Here is a 24,400-nt window from a genome sequence, read left to right as displayed (position 1 = left end):
GTCTGTGAGTGATATAAATTAGAAATAATAAAATATTATAAATTAAAAGAGGGTATATAAATAAAAGGGATTAAATATCACTTTTGATTGTTATTTACTTTTTTTGAGTCAAAATTAAGGCTTTACAAAGTGTCTCAATAAATCAGCTATGTGACGTCATAAAATGAGGGATGAGAGGAGAAGTGGGAAAGAAAACTCTTAAAAAAAGAGACGGATAATCCGTCATTTTTATGACGTTACATGGCTGATTTTTAAAGACGCTTTGTAAAGCTAATTTATCTAAAAATGTCGCCATTATTAAAAAGAGTTGTTCTTGTGTTTTGCACTCTTGATTGGTTTGTGTTTCCGGATCTTCTCACAGGGAGAGGGATATACCAACTCAAAAAGTATGTTTTCTCAACTTTTCCGACAGTTAAAAAACAAACGTTGCTCCCAGTCTTAAAAGTCCATAAGTTTTCTTTTAAGAGTAAACTGTATTAGACTGATTGCTTAATATTGGTCATACTGTCTACGTAATAAAAGACAAACTTGCTCTAGTGAAGTCATATTGATTTATAATCTATTAAATGAAAACAATAATTTCAAATCTAAAAATAAAATTAACATGGCCTGCATAATGTTAGTCTAATAGCAGTAAAACTACATAAGTAAGCAATTAATTTAGGATATTTTAGAGAGCTAAGAGGTTTTAATCAGCGGATATGCTACACCAATTGCTAAAAATTCAAATAAAAAAAAAACGGACAAAGATTTAAAAATTATAATATTTACCTGTAAACTGAGTTCTGAGTATCTGGTCTTGAGAGGGTTATACCAACAGGATCTAAACAAGTTGATAGATAGATTGATAGAATAATAGGTAAATTATTTATTGAAAGATAAACTGATATACAGATTGATGTATATTTTGACAAATACATTGTTAGAGACATTTCAGCTTTTAATTAAATACTTTGTGATATTTGTTAGGACAGTTGAAAAGTAAAATTAGATACAGTTTGAACTTAGCAAAGCATTCGACAACATTTGATGTAATAGCTTTTTTAAGGCACACATTTGCTACTTTTATATAGGGTATAGTACCTTTCGTGGGAACGTCTTTTAAGGGGCGTTTCGTCGTATTTAAACTGTAACTTTTCTCTTATTTCTAGCCCCTACTGGGCCAATTGCCTAACCCTTCGGGGCAATCACCTAACATAACATAAATAACGTCTTAAAGATACTGTGAAAATACGACGAATATTCCCTTAAGAGACGTTGTCACGAGAAAGACTATATCCCGAAGTATCTAATTAAAGAATTATAGTTTGTATTGGAGTTTGTATAGAATATAGCTGTCTTACAGACTAACGGACATACCAACACTATAAGCATCTTTTATAGAGGAGCTTTCTGAAATACCTGTAACGAAAATTTGGCCGGGCCGACTAACTTTTTCTTCATTAGTTACTAGATTCTTATAGCGACATCTAAATAGAAAGATATATAGATAATAGTTATTTGTCCTACCGTATTATAAACAGCTTTCCGCGGAGAATGATTAAAAGCAGTTTTATTTTAGCCGAAGGCACGGGCTAAAAAAACTGGTTTTAATCTTATTATTGTACATTTTTATATTCGTAGAAAACTGACTATATTACGATCCTTGACATAATTTTTTTCGCATTGATGAGAACCGGTTCTACTCTGCCGAATATTAATAGGCTTTGAATGAATACGAGAAATATTATTATATGTAAAGATAGATAGATAATGGATAGGCAGGCTGACTAACTGTCTCTTTATTAGTTACTAGATTCTTATAGCGACATCTAAATAGAAGGATAGATAGATAAACATAATTTTATATGAAGATAGATAGATAATTGATTGATAGGCCGACTAACTTTATCTTTATTAATTACTAGACAGATAGCTGGTTAGATAGATAGATAGTTAGATGAATTGATGTACATTTGCTAAATAAAGTAAATATTTCATAAAAATCTACTGTATGATGTAAACTAAAGTACTTTTAACTAATTAGAATAGATAAATAGAGAATACATTAGTAATAAGATAATAACGAATGGGATAGATAGATAAAATAAAAGTTAGATAGTTAGAAAGCCATATAATAAGATATGAGACATAAAGAAAGATAGCTAAATAGTAAATACCTATAATTATAGCCAGTATGATGTTTTTGCACATTGTGTATATGAAGATTTCCTTGGCTGCTGATTAGTATGCTTCCAGTACCAGTATGGAGCTCCTCGTCGTTTTGTAACCATCCTAGATAGATAGATAGATAAGTATATAGATAGATTAGAATGCTTCCAGTACCAGTATGGAGCTCCTCGTCGTTTTGTAACCATCCTAGATAGATAGATACATAGATAGGTTGATAGATAGATAGATAAATTGATTAGTAGGTAGATTATACAAGTCCCTGTGTGAAGCTCCTCGTCGTTTTGCAGCCATCCTAGATAGATAGATAGATAAATAGGTAGATATATAGATAGATAAATTGGTAGGTAGATAGATTAGAATGCTTCCAGTACCAGTGTGAAGCTACTCGTCATTTTGTAGCCATCCTAGACAGATAGATATATAGATAGATGGATAGATAGATAGGTAAATTGGTAGGTAGATAGATTAGAATGTTTCCAGTACCCGTATGAAGCTCCTCGTCATTTTGTAACCATCCTAAATAGATAGATATATAGATGGATAGATAAATTGATAGGTAGATAGATTATAATGCTTCCAGTCTCAGTGTGAAGCTCCTCGTCGTTTTGTAACCATCCTAGATAGATAGATAGATATTTAGGTAAATAGATGGATGCATAGATAGATAAATTGGTATGTAGATAGATTAGAATGCTTCCTCGTAATTTTGTAACAATCCTAGATAGATAGATATAAGATCTCACTAACTGCTGTATCGATTAGGCTCTGAGTTTTAAGGAATATATCTTCTATGAAGATTTTAGGCTTTTTCTAAGGGGGTAAGACATTAATTTTACCTCCGAAAAAAAAAGAAATAGATGATGAAATCTCTATATTAATTTTAGGGAAAAGTCGTTAGAAGCTTGATATATATATTATTAGAATTTCAGATAAATAGATTTTAAATTTCTTTTCGTTTCATTGTGAAGTTTTAAAATCCTTCTTAATAGATTGATATATTGATTTAATAAATATATACTAGAAATATTGATAAACACCCCTTGCTACACGCCTCTAATATAAATAGAAATCAACGTTAATTAAGCCCCATTGATAATTACTTGCAATATTAGCAAATTACAGGGCATAGTTGGATAATTATCAGGAATCTAAAGGGATTAGACAATGGCCGATAAATTGATGTTCATCCCAAATGATTATACACAAAATTACCCATTCTGTAGATTAAAATTAGTGGATGAAACGTTTGAACACCCAACTTAATAATTCAAAGAATCAAAATTCAGTAAAAGTCCCTGAAATTAGAAAGCCAACGAATAAGAAAATGTTATTATAAAACTTTGGAGACTAGTGTAATAAACAGCACGTTGTCCCCTCTCTCTGATAATAAGCAGTACAAAAGGAAAGGGATAGAACACCTCAAGATAAATCTTTTGCTTCAACTTCTCCTACAATTAGAAAATTATCATTGAAATATAGACTTTTTGGTAACCATTATAAAGTTGCTACACATTATAAATTGTACCAAACTATCTCAGGAATCAGCATGTTTGAAATCAATAGGACAATTGAAGAAAAGCTTCACTTTCATACAAAAATCTACTACAATAAGTATGTTAATTCTGCGCCATTTATGACATAAATTATTCTAGTTTTAAAATATTTGTCTTTTTGTTGTTGGTTTAACTTTTATGTTTTGCATGAAGTATGGCTGTTTTGCTGGTATATAGGGATAAGTCAATAGAAAATGAATATTATTTAGCTACGACAAAGAGCAGTAATTTCGGGGCTAAACCTGGTCATTACTAATGTCGGTAAAGTGGTTACTACTGTTGCGCGAATATTTAGACTATTAGGAATACCTTGGCCCAAAACAGGCACAACTCATTACCATGGCCAATTAGGAAATTCAGGCAAAAGTCGTGCAATCAACGTTTGTATGTCTGTAGGTTATTACTTAATGATGATACACAAAACATCCACTTCTGTAGATTATAATAAGTGGTAGAAACATTTGGACACTCAACTGAATGAACCAACAAATCAAATGCAATAAAATACATCAAGGTTGTTATACCAACGCTTAAGAAAACTTTATTAATAGACTTTGGGGACTAGTGTAATAACCAGCCCAATGTTCCCTTCCTCCCTGGTGAAATGAGTGTCAGGGGGGGGGGGGGACAATGGAAGGCTGCGTGGTGTTATGGGACAGCCAAAAACTTTTAGTGGGTTTATAAAACAACTAAAACAAATTTCCCGACTTTTTGTAAGGTAGTTTCTTTTGTTAAAAAAACAACCTATATTCTTAGTTTACAACATTTTAACTTGAGCTTTTGGATTTTATGGCAATTTGAAAAGTCCATGCTGTAAGTAATTTTGCCTTTTATAAGCCAAGAAAATTGACGATAGTGCGCATTAAGATATATAAGTTTTATAAAGAATTTTAATGTTAGAGGTAGATTTGAAATCTGCATCAAATTGTAAGGATTTTTTTTTATAAAATTCGTTTTTTTGTATAATTCTTTATTTAAAAACGTAAATTCAATTTAAGTTAATTAATTTTGACATCCGTTATAGGTGGATTGAAAACTACCTGCACTTTAATTAAATGATGTACAAAACTTAAGCTTCTCCAATCAGAGCGCCGATAGTTTTCAATCCACCAATCACAGATGTTAAAATTAATTAACTTAAATTGTATTCCCGCTTTTAGATAAAGAATTATACAAAAACGAATTTTGTAAGAAATCCTTAAAATTTGATATAGATTTCAAATCTACCTCTGACATTAAAATTCTTTCCATCTTACATATCTTAGTGTGCATCACATTATGTCTCTAATATGACACAGTTTTATAGCATATATATGTATTATAAAGATATCTTATCTTTAATTGCACTAATTTTGTCTGTAAGTCCTATTTGTGGATGTGTCTTCAGTAATAAGACCATGATGATAAACAAAATTTCCCCTTTTTTGCTACTTTAATCGTTGTTTTGCGGGAACACTTTTGAAAAGTTTAGTAAAATTAAAGCCATGTTAATGTGTTTAATTTTGTGCGTGTGTAATAAAGGTAATTAACCAAGTTTAATTACACAAATCTTGCATAATTACAACAATATTTTCACTTATATACATGCCTGTTAATGTTCAAGTACGTGTATGTCAAGAGATAGCAAAGCTGAATGAAAAAATAACATATTACCCCAGTCCCCTTTTTTAATTTTACAATATGGTATTTTTGTCAATGACAATTAAAATTTAAAGACACATTGATTTAAAGCATTGTTAAAATAAATTTTTCATTTTTTCCTTAGACTTTATTGCAAAAAAAAAAATTATCATGTTTATAAAAAATCTTTAGTTATATAATTGTGTTGCAATATATGTATTATATAATGATTTACTCATTAACATTTGAACATTACACTTACTGTAAATAAGACAATATTTTTAGTATTTGAAAGTTGAATATTTATTAAAATATAATCAATTCTTCATTTGTACTAGAATGGAGCCTCTAGGTGCACTTATGGGAGGGAATAAGTCTTCCATATACTTTAGATTTAAAAAAAGAAAAAGTTAAACATGTTTTATTATGCGGGGTGGGGGATTTTTTCTTTTGACGATTTTTCTTCGGAGTGTGGAGTTACCTTTCCCCACAGACATACACATAGGCATCCTGTTACTTTAATATAATGAACTGATTATGAATAGCACTAATTAACATAAAGTTTACTAATGATGACGTAATTATTGCGTTAATAACTTGTTAAATACATAAATTTGTGTACCCACGAGATTTTCAAAGTTAGAGTACATTAACCGGACCATAAATTATCAAATATTAAGGACAATTCGGTAAATAAATACATGGACCTAAAGGGATAAGAAAATGGCCGATAAACTCATGTATATCCCCAATGATGATTCACGAAACTACCTTTTCTGCAGATTACAATTGTTTGGACACTCCACTTAATGAACCGACTAATTAAAATTCAATAAAAATCCCAAACTTGTTAAGCAAACAAATAAAAAAACCGTTATTATAAAACTTACATAAACAGCCAAATTGCACCTCCCTCCCTAATTTTAATAGCAAAATAATACACACACTAATAAAATAAATAAACACAAGTGGTCCAGTTTTTGAACCAAAACATGCACAACTCCATAGGTTCATTAATTTATACTTTCATAAATGCATATATTTATGTATGACATGCAAACTTTTTATCATTAGGGCTACTCTATATCATGGGAATGTCGGTACGTCTGTTTGCGGTTTTCTAAAGGAAAATGATTGTGGTTTTTTTTACAGAGTACATCGCTCCCACATGATACATATTTAAACAAAATAGGCTCATAAAGGACGTCCAAACTTTATTTTTTTTGGAGGTTAGGGGTTTAAGTTGCGGGTTTTATTTTTTTTTTTTTGGGTGGGGCCTGTAAAATGGATTTTATATTTGTCATTTATTTTGTAACAAAATATTTCTTATTGTTCTTTTATTTACATTTTAATTTTAAAAGCAAAGCTTTTCTATATTAATGTTCCGTCTGTAACGGATAGATTTTTTCTCTCGTTAATTTAGGCATGTTAGAATTGTCCTATTGATTTCAAACTTTGCATGGTGATTCCTGTAGTAGTTAGGTACGATTTGGAAAGCGTAGCAACTCTTTATCTCTCTATATGTATTTAACCAGTTTTTCAACATATTTACTTACAATTTTATTTCGACTGTTATACATTTATATTCTGATTATTAATTTCTGGCACACTACAAGTGATAATGTTCCTTTGTCCTACCGTTTCATAGCTTCACTTTCATGGATGTTGTCATCCTTGGTTGTATACGTGTCTTATGGAATAACTATTCTTATTATGATACTATTTATATGTAATACTGTACACTGTACTTTGTAATATATGTAAACGCATATATTTTATGAATATAGCTAATTAATTACTTATGATTACAGTTTTCTATCTATCTATATATCTATATATTTAGACAACTATCTGTCTATTTATCTATCTATCTATCCTTAATTATAACTACACCAATTAATAAAGATATTACATATTATATAGTTATAAATTGCATAATATTAACGTTGTATTTATAGATATTCCCAAATATCTATAATACAAAGTAGCTTGATGTCTGTCCGTCCGTCCGTCCGTCCGTCCGTCTGTCCGTCCGTCTGTCCGTCCGTCTGAAGCTTAAGATCTCGGTAACCACTGAACCGATTGGATTCTACTCTTCAGGGTATATACATATTGGTCCTGTGGTGGTTTTAAGCTATTAAGTACAAGTTTGTTGAAAAAATTTCGTTCAATGAGGGACGTCCAGGAGGGGGTGGGGGGGGGGTAAAGGGGCGATTACCCCCCCCCCCCCAACCAAACAAATAAATTTGGGGGTCCAGTAGGCTGTCTGTAATTTTCTGGGAAAATCATAATCCAAAACGAAATTTCTTTTTTCTTTTTGTATCATTAAACAATTTAAATTATGAGCTTCGCCACTTTCTGATGTTGACATACTTGTTTTTCTTGCCACTGATCCGATTAAGTTCTCCATTTCAGTAAAGTTTTTTTTCCTGGATTGGTTTTATGCTATTTTTTCATTAAAACAAAGTATTTACCTGTAACTTTGATATAGTCTCGTCCAACCCCACATCTCAGCAAAGCTGTATTTCCCACCTGAAATAGTTATTTTATTGGTCTAATTTTTATTCCACAATACTAAAAAAATTGTTTTGAGGAATAATTTGTTTAATTTGCTAAATATTTTTTTTTCATTTAAAAACTGCCCTAAGCTATTAAAGAAAATAAGATATTGATGATGAAATTATTTCAATTATTTTGTAAAGCAATACTTTGGTTCTGTTGAAAAAAAACAGACTGTAAAATCATGGATGGACAAATTGAATAACAGATGGATGTAAAGTTGTCATAAAAAGGAAGGAAAAAAAAGATAAAGATAGGATAAATAATGGGAAACCATAAAAACAATTATGTAATGCCTTTAGTAGTTTGACCGACAAAATGACCGACCCTGTATGTTGTATACTTGCTAATCTTTGGTAAGGGAAGGGAAATCTTCAAAAAAAATTAGCAGTCTATTTTAAATAGTAGCCGATAACACCTAAGGAAATGACCTACAAAGTTATTTCTTTTTATTTTAATTGTAATAGTCACAGCAAATTTTATCTTTATATCTCATATAGCAGCCAAGTAAATCCCAATTCCTTCCATAGATATTCAAAGTACTTAAAAGCAGTACAGAGGGTCTGACAGGCAAAATATTTTACGAGTTACGTCAACGTTTCGTTAGGAGATACACGAAAAAGACACAAAAAATACACTAAATTATAGAATAGCAGTGCTACTTATAAATATACCTCTAACTCCACACTGTAGACAGAAACGGGCAGCTCATATCCATTCAGTATCGCTCTAAAAATAAAAAAGTCATAAGTTTATCAGGTCAATAAGCAAATAATTTACTTGTCTTTCTTATACAACCAATAATTTGGATCTACAGATTTTGTTTGTCACCAATGGTGAGGTATATAGATTTATCGTCCATTGTCTTTTTATGTAAAATCTCAGATTTTTTCCACTATTATATTAGTTGTATGACACGAGTAAGGAAGGAGGTATGTAGGCGCTATGTATTTCCATTTACTGTTAAGACTTTCAGAAAAAAGACCGTGTGACTGTATAGGGTTGTGTTTAATGCCATAAAATTATACAGTATTATACTCTACACATAACAAATATACATAAATTGTTTGACAGTTGTGATTACATTTGATATCATTCATTATATGCGATATAAATGTTTCATTGGCTTAAAAACAAAACTTAAGAAAACTTAAAATAGTAAGACGTACCTACAAACCTCATATTAGAGTAACTCCACTCTAAAAAAATTGTAAAAAGTCCCAAATTAGAAAAGGGAGGTTTTGTAGGCATTGTCTTAAAGTAAAGAACTAAAATTTATAGGTCAATTGTAATTTAGGATCAGTTTCTTTCAGAGTAAGGTTTTTTGTTTATCTGTCTTTTCTATTGTAATTGTATTTATGTATGCACAATAATGTCGACGTTATAACGTTAATATATCTATAGTATTCACTATTACAAAATTCTACAAAAGTAACAGAATGTCTTTTGTCTTTTTGTGTGTCTGTCTTTGTACAAAATGGTTCTCCTCCTTTAGCAATCATGCTTTTCGTAGGTCCAGGTAATGTTTAAACTATTATGAGTAAGGGTATCTTCGTCATCCCATAAAAATCTACCCCTCCCTTTTCATATGTGCCCTGAAGACCTCTAAAACGTAACCGCTAGTTTCAAATAAAGTTTTTGGATAATAACATTTAAAAAATTATATCACCAACGATCATTTCTATTTATTGCTACATTGTCGACAAAAATCATAAATTATAAGTCAACACAATTATTCCATGTTATACTGGGAATATCAGCAGAAATAACCCAGGAAATGTCTCTCTATTTTTCCTGTGTAAATTTGATTTATCTAAAAAGGAAAACATCAAAACGGCAAAAACTACACAATACCAGGGCCGGGAGGGGGAGGGCAATGATGATTAAATTAATCTTTATCCCTTTTTTTCTTCAAATATTGTCTGTAATAAAATGTTTAACAAATATTTCGTACTAAAACAGATTTTTATGAATAAAAAAAATATTACAAAAACCATAAAAATAATATCATTTTCATGTCTTAAAATACAACAGGGTACGGCAGCTGCTTCTGTTATAAGCCGCCAAGTCTATTGGTCAATTCGGAAGCAGCAATTTTTATTTAGGAAATTTTGCTGCAGTTTATCCATATCTTACTCCCTGATTTTTCAATTTTGTAGTTCATATACAGCCGCGGCCGTTTCTTTTTTTTTTGCCGCGTGTAAGAAAAGCATTCGCAGTCCTCTTTTTTTAGAACGATTGGTTATATTCAATAAAAATAGCGGCTAATGATCCATTGAAGAAAAATATTTTTATTACTTTTTATGAAGTATACTTAAGAATTAATTTGTTCTTTTGATGTCTTAGAAAACATTGCTTTCTTATTTTTGTTCTAGACTTTTTTGTTTTTGATTTTGTGGAGAAAAACTCTTTTCTCGTATTCATTCGAATCCGGTGGATAGGAACCGGTTCTCATCCATACGAAAAAAGTATGTCTAGCATCGTATTATATCCAGTTTTCTACAAATATAGAAATGTACAATCACAAGATTAAAACTAGTTTTTTTTAGCCGGTGCCTTCGGCACCACGGGGCTAAAAAAACTAGTTTTAATCTCATAATTGTACATTCTATATCCGCGGAAAGCCGTTTATAATACGATACGAGAAATAACTATTCTTATTCTCTGTTTATATACAGGTTTAAGACAATAATATATATATATAAAACTGTCCTCCAGTTTTTATTTGCGAAACTATCCCTTATAGATTGGTTATTTGGAGAAATAAACGTGATGATGAATTTAAACACCATTGACTTCTCAAAATATCTCATATGGATAATCGACGAATTAACACGACCCCCCCCCCTTCCCCCCTCCAACCTATTTATTTTAAGAATTGAAGACAAAACATGTATTACTACAAAAGTATTTTCCCTGCGTGGAGAGCTCTCCTTATCCTTTCTTAGCCTAACCTAGAATATTAAATAAAAATATTTCTAGTAGTTAACATTTCGTTGAATCAGACTAACATAACTTTCTTTCCAGAGTAGCTTCTAAACCGATTAACATCCACTGGATGAGAACCAGTTTTTAGCTATACTAAAAAATCATGTATTTCATCGTATTATAGACAGTTTTCACGAATAATAAAATCAGATCAAAATATCAATACCATTTTGTAAGCCGGAGCCTTCGGCCAATATGTTTAAGAAAGTTGGAATTAAACTTGTAATTTTTAAATTTGCTAACCGCGGAGTCTATAATACGATGCGATAAACAATTCTTTTGGCTTACCTTACGCTAACGTGTCTGCTTACAATTGTACCACCTTCATTGCTTGCCATACACCTAAAATTAAAAGAAAATAAACCAAAGGAGTCAATAAAATTTATTTCAATTTTGATTAAAAAGCATTAATGATGACAGTTTTTAATAATGGTATGGTAAGGCTTCACGAAGAATCTGAAATTTTTTTTTTAAAGGGGGGATTAATTTGCTCAACTCTTTAAAAAAATGAAATTGTTTCTATGTGTCTTTGAAAAGAGATAAATTTATATAATTTCACATAATTTCATATACAGGTTTATTCTAATTTCATTAGTTTGAGATTTTATGTAGAATATTCTTAAATTGATTTTTGCAGGTTTTTGATGAAACCATTCAATACAAATCAACTAACATTTTATTTAATACAGTTTTAAAATTTGTCTGATTCCTTTATAAAAAAATAAAATTATAAAGAAATATTTTATTGTAAATTTAATAGAATATGCAGTATCATGTTTCTAGAAATTATAGTCAGCTTGTCGAATTCACTAAATATACCAAGAAGTTTTCAGCCTGCAATGGAATTTGACAACAACAATGCCTCATGTTATGTGATGCTATTAGGATTCTTATGACAACGAGGAATAATATTATAAGTTAAGCATCTCTATAACCAAGTCCTAAAAAAGTAAGGTCTGACACTCTACAAGTGTTTATAATTATTTCTCCTACTGTCTGATTTTAAAGCTTTTTTTATTTGGATAGAGGAGATAAGTTAAAAAACCTTCACTGTACCTATTATAAACTTCACTACAGAGAAGAACCATATCGGTTCAGCAGTTATTGGTATCCTACAGACAAAAAACTTATTACTTGTATGATAGAATCTAAACCAGATGTTTGAAGAATATCACCCTGGGATTTAAACTTGAAATATTTGTTCAAGTTTTTTTCTCTTTTGCATTTTAGTTTGACATTATTTAAACTTTTTATAAGCAAAACTTTTATATAATCACAACTGTTAGATCAAAACATGATTCCTAGGACAACAAGAAACAATTTTTAATTTATAATCAAGTTCTAAAGTTGTAAGTATAACTATAAACAGTATCTTGTATTCATTCAATTTTACAATAAATTGATGTTGATAAATTTATGGAAGTTGTCATTATTGTATAGTAACATGTTTTGATGTTGTTTTACACAGGGATTTAACAATGGAAGATAAACCTATCTATCCCCCAAAATACGATATTCTAAATTGGTAGTTTAGTTAATTAAAATTTGAAATGTTAATATATTTCCAATAATAGATTTAAGCTAACAAAGACAGAAAATATTTTCTCAAATTTCTATCACTGTTAGGAATTATATTGTTCTTGATATTCAATTGCCTATTCATTCCAGGGATCTAAAGGGATAAGACAATGAACGGTAATTTGCTGGCAACCCTAATAATTATTAAGACAATTAATCCCTTCTGAAGATTAAACATGTTGGTTAATACGTTCAGACACCAACATAAAATTTAAGTTTTTAGCTGACGAATGAGAAAACTTTATTACAAAACTTTGGGTACAAGTGTAAATGATAGTCTAGTGTCCCCTCCCTCCCTGATTTATTCACAAAGAGAGAAATAGATAGATAGATCAAGTGAAAATAAACTGCTAGTCATAATATTCTGCGTAACCTTGGTGGTAGATTAAAATATGGAAAAATAAAATATTCAAAAACATTGAAGCTATTATTGTTTAATACAAGTGTTTAATAAAAAGGAAAATAATTCTATCACCTAAAGAAGTAAGGTATTTTTGTCTGAAGCTAAAGATCACTATAACAACTGAACCGTTTGGGTTATCTGTTTTAGGTAAGCTTTACATAGGTTCTATGATGATTTTAGGTTACTTAATTTTTTTTAGATATAAGTCTTTAGATGGTAATCAGCTATTTTTAAAGCCAATCTTAGCCCCTTTAAATAGAGAGCCCCTAGATGATAGGGGTGTAGCCGCTAGCTCGTAAATAAAGCTTGTAGCAATAAAATTAACTTGTTAAATAATTTACCTTACTAAATCAAATTTCCATATTTTATTTAATACTTATATTTGCGATTACTTTTATTTAATGAAATCTTCCAATTTTTAACATTTACAAAACGGCCTGCTATATTGCATCAAGATCCATGACAGATCTATATAGGAAATAAATGTCTATAAATGAGCTCAAGTTTTCCAAAGGTCAGATGTTAAAAACTCATACTGGTTCAATAATCAATAATAAACTCTCAATGACCAGAATGATAAGACCCATTATTTTACTCTATGAAGAATAAATTAAATTTTTTATTTCATGTTGCTATTCAAATTATATTGAAGTATTAAATTTCTATTCATAAAATAGAAAATTTAAGTTTATAATATAGAAAATCAAGGAAAACTAAGTTTTAATATAATATGATACTAGCGACGCGCCCGAATGTGTTCAGATATTAAACTAAAATTTAACATTTAGCTAAATAGTTTAACCCTTTCAGGACGATAGTTTTAAACAAAAAACATTAGGATACTAAAATATTTTAAAGAAAGAGAGACAAAATTATAAATACGGTTTTAAATAAAAATAATGAAATTAAAATAAAGACGGAAGAAAAGGAAAGTGAGAGAGAGAGGGACATTAAATCTTTAAAAAATGATGAATAAACGAAACTATAAAAGTCGTAGTAATCTTTATGAGTAACTTGATTTGTAGTACGGTTCGGAGAGAGAGAGATTGAGGGATAGGTCAATGGAAGAAATAAGATTAATAGTCGGGGATAGGTCAATGGAAGAAAAATGATTAATAGTCGGGGATAGGTCAATGGAAGAAAAATGATTAATAGTCGGGGATAGGTCAATGGAAGAAAAAAAGGTTAATATTCAGGGATAGCTCAATGGAAGAAAAAAAGGTTAATAGTCGGGGATAGGTCAATGGAAGAAAAATGATTAATAGTCGGGGATAGGTCAATGGAAGAAAAAAAGTTAATAGTCGGGGATAGGTCAATGGAAATGGAAGAAAAAAGTTAATAGTCGGGGATAGGTCAATGGAAGAAAAAAAGTTAATAGTCGGGGATAGGTCAATGGAAGAAAAAAAGTTAATAGTAGGGGATAGGTCAATGGAAGAAAAAAAGTTAATAGTCGGGGATAGGTCAATGGAAGAAAAATGATTAATAGTCGGGGATACTCAATGGAAGAAAAATGATTAATAGTCGGGGATAGGTCAATGGAAGAAAAAAGGTTAATAGTCGGGGATAGGTCAATGGAAGAAAAGAAAATTAATAGTCGGGGATAGGTCAATGGAAGACAAAAGTTTAATAGTTGGGGATAGGCCAATGGAAGAATAAAAGGTTAATAGTTGGGGATAGGTCAATGGAAGAAAAAAAGGTTAATAGTCGGGGATAGGTCAATGGAAGAAAAAAGGTTAATAGTCAGGGATAGGTAAATGGAAGAATAGGGTTAATATTCAGAAGTGATATAACGTAGAATATAATTTTTTAGGTGGTGCCTGCACCACCGATTCACTAGTATAAAAATATTAGCTTATTCTTGTTTCAATACTTGTGGATACAATTACGCTTATTTTTCACTATAAATATATTTACCTTTTATTAGATCATTAAAATGCTTTAGCTTATTTTTGAATAACTGTTATTGGACAAAATTGTCCTTATTGTCATATATATCATACCTACTTATTTAAAAACATCAATGTTATTAAAAACAAAGGTCAACTTTTTGGTAATAGATATTGCATAAATTTTAAGCGTAAAACAAAAACATTGTAAAATTTAAAAGTAATCTCAAATGCATTTATTGTATGGAACAAGTTATAATATGATTTTATAAACTTAAATAAAATGTCCTATTTAATAGCACAGCAACTGTATAATGAGGTCAATGACTGCCAGACTGTATGCTGACTGACACTTGTCTATAAGTTATAGAATGCACATTCTAGGGTAAAGATGTTTTTAGTTTTTTTCTTTATTGCCGTATATCAATACAAATTTGATGACAATCATTAGATTATGTATAAGTGTAAAAAAACTGTAAGTTATAGAAATTTTAAAAACTAAATTAATATTATAAATACTTAAATTGTCTTTTTTGTGGACATTAATTAATTTTATTATTGTATATAATATAAAACTAAAAAACTAATTAATGCTACTGTTAATTGCTAATATTGTTAATAAAAACTTGAAATTTTGATCAAAAATTTTAAAATTTGATTAAAAACTTGATATCAAAAACTATTTATTACTTTTGAGTTTACCTATATTGTTGATCATGTATTCTAGAAGTATATTCACTGGCACTAAATGGAGGAAACCACAGCGTTCCATTCCTCAGAATTTCTCTTAGACCTAAATATTAGACAACATTATACATAATTATTTGTATTAAAATCATCAAAATTTGCACTTATAATTGGGATATACAAAAAATGAGATAATTATATGTTCAAAAAACTTGTTTTAAATGACTAATTGATAAAAAATTTGGGGCTTGTCAAATTTTAATTTTAAAAATCTAGCAATGATTAAAGCTGAGAGGATAGGTAACTCAGATTTTTTTTTTTAGGTCCTAAATACAGGTAATTAGTCAAATAACAAAATCTTATTCAATTTCCTTAAGTGTGTGAACAAAGTTACAAATTAGATGTGCTCTTCAAGATCTGTACTCACCTTTTATTTCCTTCAAAGGTTGTTCAGATCCATCAAGCCATGAAATTAATGGTGCTGGATCACCATGGGCTGAACAGGGTATACTTCCTCCACTAAATAGATAGATATACATAATAGTTACCAACCCACCAAGCTCTGTTATTGGTAAACTTCTGAATAGATAATTTGGATCAACTGCAGTTCACAGTAAAATATTTCTGCTAACAAATATTTCCAAAAATCTATGAATTTTAAAGGCTGCTAGCTGCCAAACAGCTGAACATACAGATCATGCCCGCACACTGTTTTAAGCGGCATAAAAAGGCCTACAAATAATCTGGAATAGCCAAGATCCAATGATGCACAGGGAAAGCTTCACTGAAGAAAAATCGTGTAAAATATGACTTTTTTGCGCATTTCTCTGCACTGCAAGATAATTATGCATTATTGATTTATGGCTTTTCCAGATTATTTGTAGGCCTTTTTATGCTGCTTAAAACAGTGTGCAGGCATGATCTGTATGTTCAGCTGTTTGGCAGCTAGCAGCCTTTAAAATTCATAGATTTTTAGAAATATCCATTACTAGGAATATTTTACCATGAACCGCAGTTTAACTGATAATTTTATATAAGAATAGGCTTAAAAACATTGAGGAAATTTTCCACTACTATCCAAAAACATTGATAATGTTAAACTCAAGGATTAAAAAATTTGCAAACATATGCATAGCTGTTGCAATGTTTAAATAAACATTAAAAACAATGAGAAAAAATCATCCAATAAAAACATCCACTAATTCTAGTACTAATCTTTCTAGCACTCTATTTAAAAAGGGGTACTTAATTCTTATCAATCATTAGATGTTTTGACAAGAAACTAAAACAGTGGGCCTTTAGCCATAGTGTTAAGAATTTTAAAGATCTTAGTTGAAACAAAAACAATAAAAAATATGACTATGGGGGCTATGTTGTGTTACAATATGGCATAATTTTCCTACTTTTACTAAAAAATAGCATATATATTTGTATAGAAGGCTTGCTACTAAAACATTACCTGTTATTTGAAAGGATGACTTTGAGTGGGGGTTCATTGACAAATGAGGGACCATGAGCAACATTCAGTAAATTCAAACCTGAATAAATAACCTTGATAGCTGATTTAAATAAAACAATTATAACCACCTTAAAAAATATCAATTATGTAACGCGGAAATTTATTATAAATAAAATACATGATACTCTTGGAAGTTTTAAAAGAATCATTTATTTTATTATTTTATTAATTTTCCCTTTTATTTTATCTCTCTACTCCTGACTTTTATTTGAAATTTCTACCTATCTACCCTTACTTTAACTAGCCATTGTAGATAATTGTTTATTTATATTCTCTAATTCATTATCGTTTAACTATTAATATAGCTGCATAGTTGCTTGTTACAACCGTTTCTGGTCTTATTTACCTAATTTCGTTATGTACTTAAAGTGAATATATTTTAACATAAAAGTATTGTATTACTATTCTCGAATAATACCAAAGTACAAAATTTCATGAAAATTCAAAATGTTTATGTGTTGATGCAAGCTTTAACATTAAAGTTATAATCAAATGTCTATACAAATTACATATATTTGCATTGCCTAAGGGGAGTTTAGTTGGTGTTTTACCTCTCCCCCTTCCCCTATACCACCAAGAATGATTACTAAGCTTTAACAATTTCTTCTCTGCCGTTTCTGAGATCTTATATCCAAATATCATGCTAATTTATCATATGATTTGATTGGTTTGTAAGGACACCACAAATCCTAAATTTTTACGGAGAAAAGTTAAAACTTTGAAATCAGATTTGCATATGTTCTCAAATTTAGGAATACAGAAAGTATCTTCAACCCTAGCTTTTCAGGGAACAACTATACACCCCAATGAGGAAGTTTAGGGCTGCGAACACAAGGGACAGATTAAAAAGGGATGAAAAGGGATGAAAAGGGATGAAGGGTATTTAAAACACCCTAAATTTATATTTGGAAAATCTAAAACTTTAAAAAAAAATAACACTTTATCTTCGGGAAAGTGGATTCCTCAAAATAGTCGACACTTTAAGGGAATTTAAGCGATAAGACAAAAAACGATAAATTGATATACATCCCCAATGATGATCAACTAAATTTCCTCTTCTGCAGAGAAAAATTATTGGTTAAAAAGTTTGGACACACTACGAATCATAATTAAATAACAGTACCTAAAGTATTTAGGCCAACGAAATAGATAATTGAATTATAAAACTTTGGGTACCAGTGTAATGTACAGTCCAATAATGTCCCCTCCCTCCCAGCTATCTATCTATCCATCTATTTAACCCTTTGAAGGCATAACAAGGTTCTAAATCCAAGTAATTTGATTGTCTGAGCTATTAAAATAATTTTCACCAGAATTTATCTAAAAATTATGCTAATTCAATGCAAAAAGTTCAACATTAAACAATTCCCCAACAAATTTTATTTCTGGTATAAAACAGGGAGGGGATATTGGGCTGTTATTATACTAGTCCCCAAAGTTTTATTATAATGTTTTCTTATTCGTTAGCTTAACAACTTTGGGACTTTTATTTAATCTTGATTTGGTTGTTCATTAAGTTGAGTGTCCAAACGTTTCAACTACTACAAATGTGTAAGATGATTGGAGATGAAGGATCAATTTATCGACCATTGTCTTATCACTTTATATCAGTAACAGTATAAACAGTAACAAGCCCTTTTCACTCCACAGGGGGAGCATAGGCCGCTGACAATTTGTCAGTGTTTCTGGACATGGGATAGGGTTGTCAGCCCTAAGCCCTATGATTGCGGTGTAAAGCGTCCATTTGCCCATCAGACAACCAACCCTTTGATTGCACGACCTTTGTCTGAGAAGTCCTAACTGTGCATGATAGTGAGTTGCGCCTGTTTTGGGACAAGGTATTCCCCCTACTCTAACTATTTATGTCGCGCATCTGACATAGCAGCAGTAGGAACCATTTTTAACGTCTTTAGTTTTGACGCGGTGTCGGACCGAGATTCGATCCTATCACCTTCCCGGCGACGAGCGGATGCGCTGCGTGTTGAGCCACGGTCGCGGGTTTACTTTAGATCACTGGGTATATAATTCTAGGGCTATCCAGATGTCCAACAAGGATGTCCAAGGGAGGAAAGAAAAGAAGTTTTTAATTTGATCCCCACATAAAAATATTTGGAATTTGGCGCCATAGGTAAATGTCCTTATTTTTTTCAAAAACCATGTAAACTCTCTGACCGTTTGTCTGACCGTTTGAGCATTTATTATAAAGATCTTTGATATGGTTTTATCTGTTTTAAAATATATAAGGAAACAAATTTTTTTCTCCCAAAATTGTGAAAAATATTTCAGAAATGGAAAATCTAACTTTTCAAACATAATTAAATTGTATATTTTTCGTTTCTAAAATTGAGTTACTCCTAATTCAAAACAAGATATTTTACAACAAAAAATTTTGAGCTGAGGAAAACTGGAAGGCAAAATTGTTTGCCATTTAATAATTTATTCAGTTCAATTATGAATTTATAACTGCAAATTATATTTTTTAAAACTATCTTTAAAATGGTCCATACAATAATAGAAAAAGTACATGTAATTTTTTTTTAAATTGAAGGAAAGAAATAAAGATGATAAGAAAAAGAAAAAAAGAGAGAAAGAAAGAAAGAGAAAAAAGATAAACAGCGAACGAATAAGAGTGAAGGGCAGATAAACAAAAACTGTAGCACTGTAAATTATACAAATTCTTAAATAGGAATGTTTTATGCCATTTTTGGAGTTCCGTGGTTTTCATTCCTTTTACTCTTTTCAGAATAAAATGTTGAAAAGGAATTGCCATAAATAGGTTAGTAATATAGTTATACATACAGCCAGGGATATAGGGATTTGACAATGGACGATAAATTAATGTTTCGCACAGTTCCTTATATAAATAGGTTAATAATACATGCATACATGAATATAGGGATATGGCAATGAACGATAAATTGATTTTAAACTAATTTTCAGATTAAGAGGTTTGTAATACATAGTTATAGGGATAATACAATGGACGATAAATTAATGTTTCGCACAGTTCCTATATAAATAGGTTGATAATATAGTTATACATACATACAGGCATATAGGGATTTGGCAATGAACGATAAATTGATTTTTAACTAATTGTCAGATTAAGAGGTTTGTAATACATAGTTATAGGGATAATACAATGGACGATAAATTAATATTTCTCATTGTTCCTTTATAAATAGGGTGATAACATAGTTATAAATACAGACAGGGATAGGACAAACGATGATAAATTAATCTTCCTGGTGAAGTACCTTATATTTTACAACTAAAAATAAACAAAAATAAATAATTTTTAGGATGGTTTAATAGAAGGTGGGTGGGTATACCTAATTCAAAATAGATTAAAACCTTCCAGAATCTTTAAAAGACCTTTACAATTGGGAAATCCAAAGTCGAGAAATTCGTCACACATGGATTCTACATTTCAGCAAAAACCGCCTCATTCAGTTTATTTAAAGACTAGCGGCTTCGCCCCTAGCCTCCAGGGGCTTTACCCCAAGATGTAACCAAAAAAAAATTAAGTACCTCTGGAGATGTCTCCACTAATTTCAAATAATTAAAGAAAAAAAAAAAAATTAAGTACCTCTGGAGATGCAATTACTAATTTCAAATAATAAAAAAATTAGGGGGGGGGATTGAGGGTGTCCCATCCCCCAAGAAAATAGCCTAAAACCACCACAGGACCAGAAGTTATATTCCCTGAAGAGTAGAATCCGATCGGTTCTGTAGCTACCGAGATATTAAGGGACTGACGAACGGACAGACATCAAGCTACTTTGTATTATAGATAAAAGATGTGGTGTAGGGGAAAGAAAGGGATGTAGAATAAATATAACCAACATTGTCTATCACCTTCCTGGCTTACATACATGTGTATAGATGTTATATGCATGTTTCTGCTAAAGGCCGTTCAAACCAACAAACCCAATATTGTATATAGCCATATCAAATTTGTTACATTGTTATACTGTTGGTGAATTTTGACCTCAAATTTTAGAAGATTTTTTTTATTACTAATTTCTGAAAAGATCATAGAGCGTTTTCTTAATGAGTTTGTCTCCTGGAACGTTTGTCGGTGTACGTTTTTATCATAATGTCTATAAAAAGAATTTTAAACAGATGTTCTTAACACTAAAGCCAAAACATGGAGTAAAAAAAGTTTTATCATACATATAATAACTATACAAAAAGTAAAAAAAACATATTATAAATTTTATATACAATACATGGTTGCAAATAAAATGCGTGAATAAAATATACTTAAAGTGCTTTTTTTGTGCACTTATGCTATTTTAAATTTTTTTCTTAGCTATTTTGTGCTTTTTTCAATGTGTTTAAACTATTTTACTTTAAGCAGCCATTCAAATATGAAAAAATCTGCTAAAATGCAAGCACACCCTGCTAACTAAATTATTCAAAACTAAGTAAATTTTCCTTTTCTCATTCTTAATTTAAAATTAGAAATTAAATTAGGTAGAAATTTAGAATAAAAGGTATTAAATTAGAAGAGTAAGTTACATATTGAGAACAAGAGCGATGCTGCTCATTAAATTAGACATGTAATCTGTACGTCCTTTAAAGTAATATTATGGTAGTCATTACGTTACGTTTATAATAAGTATGCCAATCAGATGCGTTATTTTAATGTTTTTTTTAATGAAATACAAATATTTTCTCCTTATATTGTTAGCTTATTTGTTTTTTACTTATTTAGAATATATAAAAACAAGGATGACAACATCCATGGAAGCGAAGCACTGAAACGGTAGGACAAACGGACATTAACATTTGTATAGTGTCAGAACTGAATAATCAAAATATAAATGTATAAAAGTCGAACCAAAATTGTAAGTAAATTTGTTGAAAAACTGCTGAATACAGGATAATGTTTATGAACATACTTACATTTTTAGAACTTGATTATACAGTTGCTTCGCTCATAACAGTATACTTTGTTGTCCCAGGAATTAATATACCAAAAATCAGATAAATCGGATTATTAGATCACATGAAAATTTGTTGTTAAAAAAATCGACATGTTTAAAATGGACGTACGGACATTCTGGTAATGATTATAGAGTTGCTACGCTTTCTAAATCGTACCTAACTACTAAAGGAATCACCATGCAAAGTTTGAAATCCATAGGACAATTCTAACATGCCAAAATTAACGAAAATAGTTTTGATACTAATCTTATAATTAGCTTTAAATTTAATACTCTCAAAACGAGTCCCAATAGGTGAAACAATAAAGAACAAATGAAAAAATATTACAATTCGGGGGAAAAACAAACATATAAACCCATTCCCATATAATAAATGATGACCTATCGGTCCATCATTTATTCCCTCGGGTAAGAAATATTCATTCCTAAACAAAAAACTGGACAGGAATACCCCATTTTAAAAACTTCCATCTACAACCGAACACAATTTAATATGTATTATATAAATGAGAAATACGACCTACCTTGGCATCTAAGAAGCACTATAACACTGAGAAACAATATTCTATCCAACATTTTTATATCACTTTTTATTCCTTCACTTATTCACTAAATTTATCATCGGATTTTCATATTTTCCATTTTTGTCTTAATTCAGAAAAAAAGAACTTGTTTGTCCTAAAATCTTCAAATCCAATTTGGTTTTCCTATTTAGGGAAGGTTCATATAGGTCATTGGCAAGTTTTATTTTATGTTTGGGATGGGTATGAGAACCCTACTAAGAAAATCGCCACAAAGGTTTGGTCCAACCAACTAGTTTATTAAATATTAGCGGCTACGCCCCTAGAGGCCTCTAGTGTCACTTTAAATGTTTGTTTTTTAAACATGGGACCTATAAGAAGATACCCTGTTAAGGAGAACCCAATCGGTTCAGCGGTTAGCAAGATCTTTCGCTACAGACAAAAAAGGCTTACTACTTTATATAATAGGATAAATACAAATGTCTGAATTTAAGCTTTCATTATGCCAAGTTGGCTTAAAGGGATACTTTTGTTAAAAAGATGGAGGCTTAATTTCCCTAATATAGCATCTATAAATACTTTGGTTGTTCAATATTTGTTTTTAAGTCCTTACAGATGATTAATAACAAATGGAAAATAACCTAGATTATTTGGCTACATCTTTCACACAGCCTTCTGTAAACCACTACAATAACCTTTCTTTTTCTAGTAATACATTTTTTTTCTGAAAAATGAAATACAGAATAGTTATTTCACGCCTCGTATTGTATGCCGAAGGCACTGGCTAAAAAAACTGGTTTTAATCTAACGATTGTACATTTTTATATTCATAGAAAATTGGATATAATACGATGTTAGACATAATTTTTCAGTATGGCTGATATCCGGTTCTAATCCACCAAATATTAATTGGTTTTAAAACCATACGGGAAAATAGATTCTCATAAAAAAATTAGTTCAAACTTTTCGACCAGCGAAATCAACTTTTACATAAATCAAATACCTTCTAACTTTGGTTATTACTACTACAACAAATAGTCAATTAAATGCTATGTTAAAGTCAAAGTGCACTTAAATATAAAAGTGCAATTTTTCAAAACAAACGCCAAAATATGTATATTATTATTTGGATGTTGTACCAGATTTTTATGTACTCTGGTAAAGTTATGCTTGCAGCTGGCTAAAATAACGATACCTCATATCCGCCCTCTTTACCACATCCCCTCCCATCCTACTGAATGAACTAACTAACTAATAAATAAGTTCCTTTTAAGCAAACTAAATTGACGACAATTTTTCCCCTGACATAATATCCACATATATCCTATATCCATTTATATGTAGATTAAAGATATTATTTTTACACAGAGCAATATAAAGATTATCGTAAATCATAATTAGATGTTTTCAACAAAGGATTTTACCTTTCATTGTTTTTCAGCTCGAAGATTTTTTGAAAACATTAAATTCAAAGATTTTTTTTCTTTCGTTCGAAATTAAAAAAAAAATATTAAAATCTAAAAACAGGAGAAGTGGGAAAGGAAAAGAGATGGATCTATGGATCTATTGACGTCACACGGCTCATTTTTCGGACACTTTGCAGCGTCTCTGAAAAACCTTATCTTGTAAGGGAATAGCAAAAGCTTTTTACTGCCTGCTAAATGTGGAAAATTACCTTATCAGACTTTTTAGGTAGATGTGTTACATTTCAGGATATAAACCTGATGTAAAGCAGAAATATTTTCTACTTCTAACTAATAAACTAAACTTTAACTTATGTCTGATTATTTCAAAGTTTTTGCAATAAAGTAGACACTATACTATTTACTGGAAATTAAACTAGTACAAACGATTTTTCAAATCTTCAATTCGATTGCTGTAAAACTTTTTTCTCATATTTATTCGAAACCGATTAATATCCGGTGGATCAGAACCGGTTCTTTTCCTTAAGAAAAAAATGTG

General features: G+C 30.3%; 1 protein-coding gene across 1 annotated transcript in view; it reads right to left on the bottom strand.

Annotated features, from left to right (window-relative positions):
- Positions 1-23,165, bottom strand: part of LOC145305349 (cell adhesion molecule Dscam1-like) — a 170,263-nt gene extending 147,098 nt beyond the window's left edge. The window contains exons 1-11 of the mRNA XM_080146966.1: positions 23,080-23,165; positions 22,442-22,526; positions 16,906-16,984; positions 15,874-15,965; positions 15,462-15,552; positions 11,181-11,234; positions 8,579-8,633; positions 7,820-7,877; positions 2,160-2,274; positions 1,402-1,469; positions 772-823 (exon numbers count right to left, since the gene is read on the bottom strand). Of these exons, the coding sequence (XP_080003092.1) occupies positions 772-823; positions 1,402-1,469; positions 2,160-2,274; positions 7,820-7,877; positions 8,579-8,633; positions 11,181-11,234; positions 15,462-15,552; positions 15,874-15,965; positions 16,906-16,984; positions 22,442-22,493 (716 nt within the window). The 5' untranslated portion in view covers positions 22,494-22,526; positions 23,080-23,165. The remainder of the gene's footprint in view (positions 1-771; positions 824-1,401; positions 1,470-2,159; positions 2,275-7,819; positions 7,878-8,578; positions 8,634-11,180; positions 11,235-15,461; positions 15,553-15,873; positions 15,966-16,905; positions 16,985-22,441; positions 22,527-23,079) is intronic.
- Positions 23,166-24,400: the final 1,235 nt, after the last annotated feature.

Source organism: Acartia tonsa, chromosome 14, assembly GCF_053477335.1.
Source record: "Acartia tonsa isolate MP-2025a chromosome 14, ASM5347733v1, whole genome shotgun sequence".
Classification (NCBI taxonomy): domain Eukaryota; kingdom Metazoa; phylum Arthropoda; class Copepoda; order Calanoida; family Acartiidae; genus Acartia; species Acartia tonsa.
Note: the sequence above shows the minus strand (reverse complement) of the source record. Positions and strands in the feature narration are given on the sequence as shown.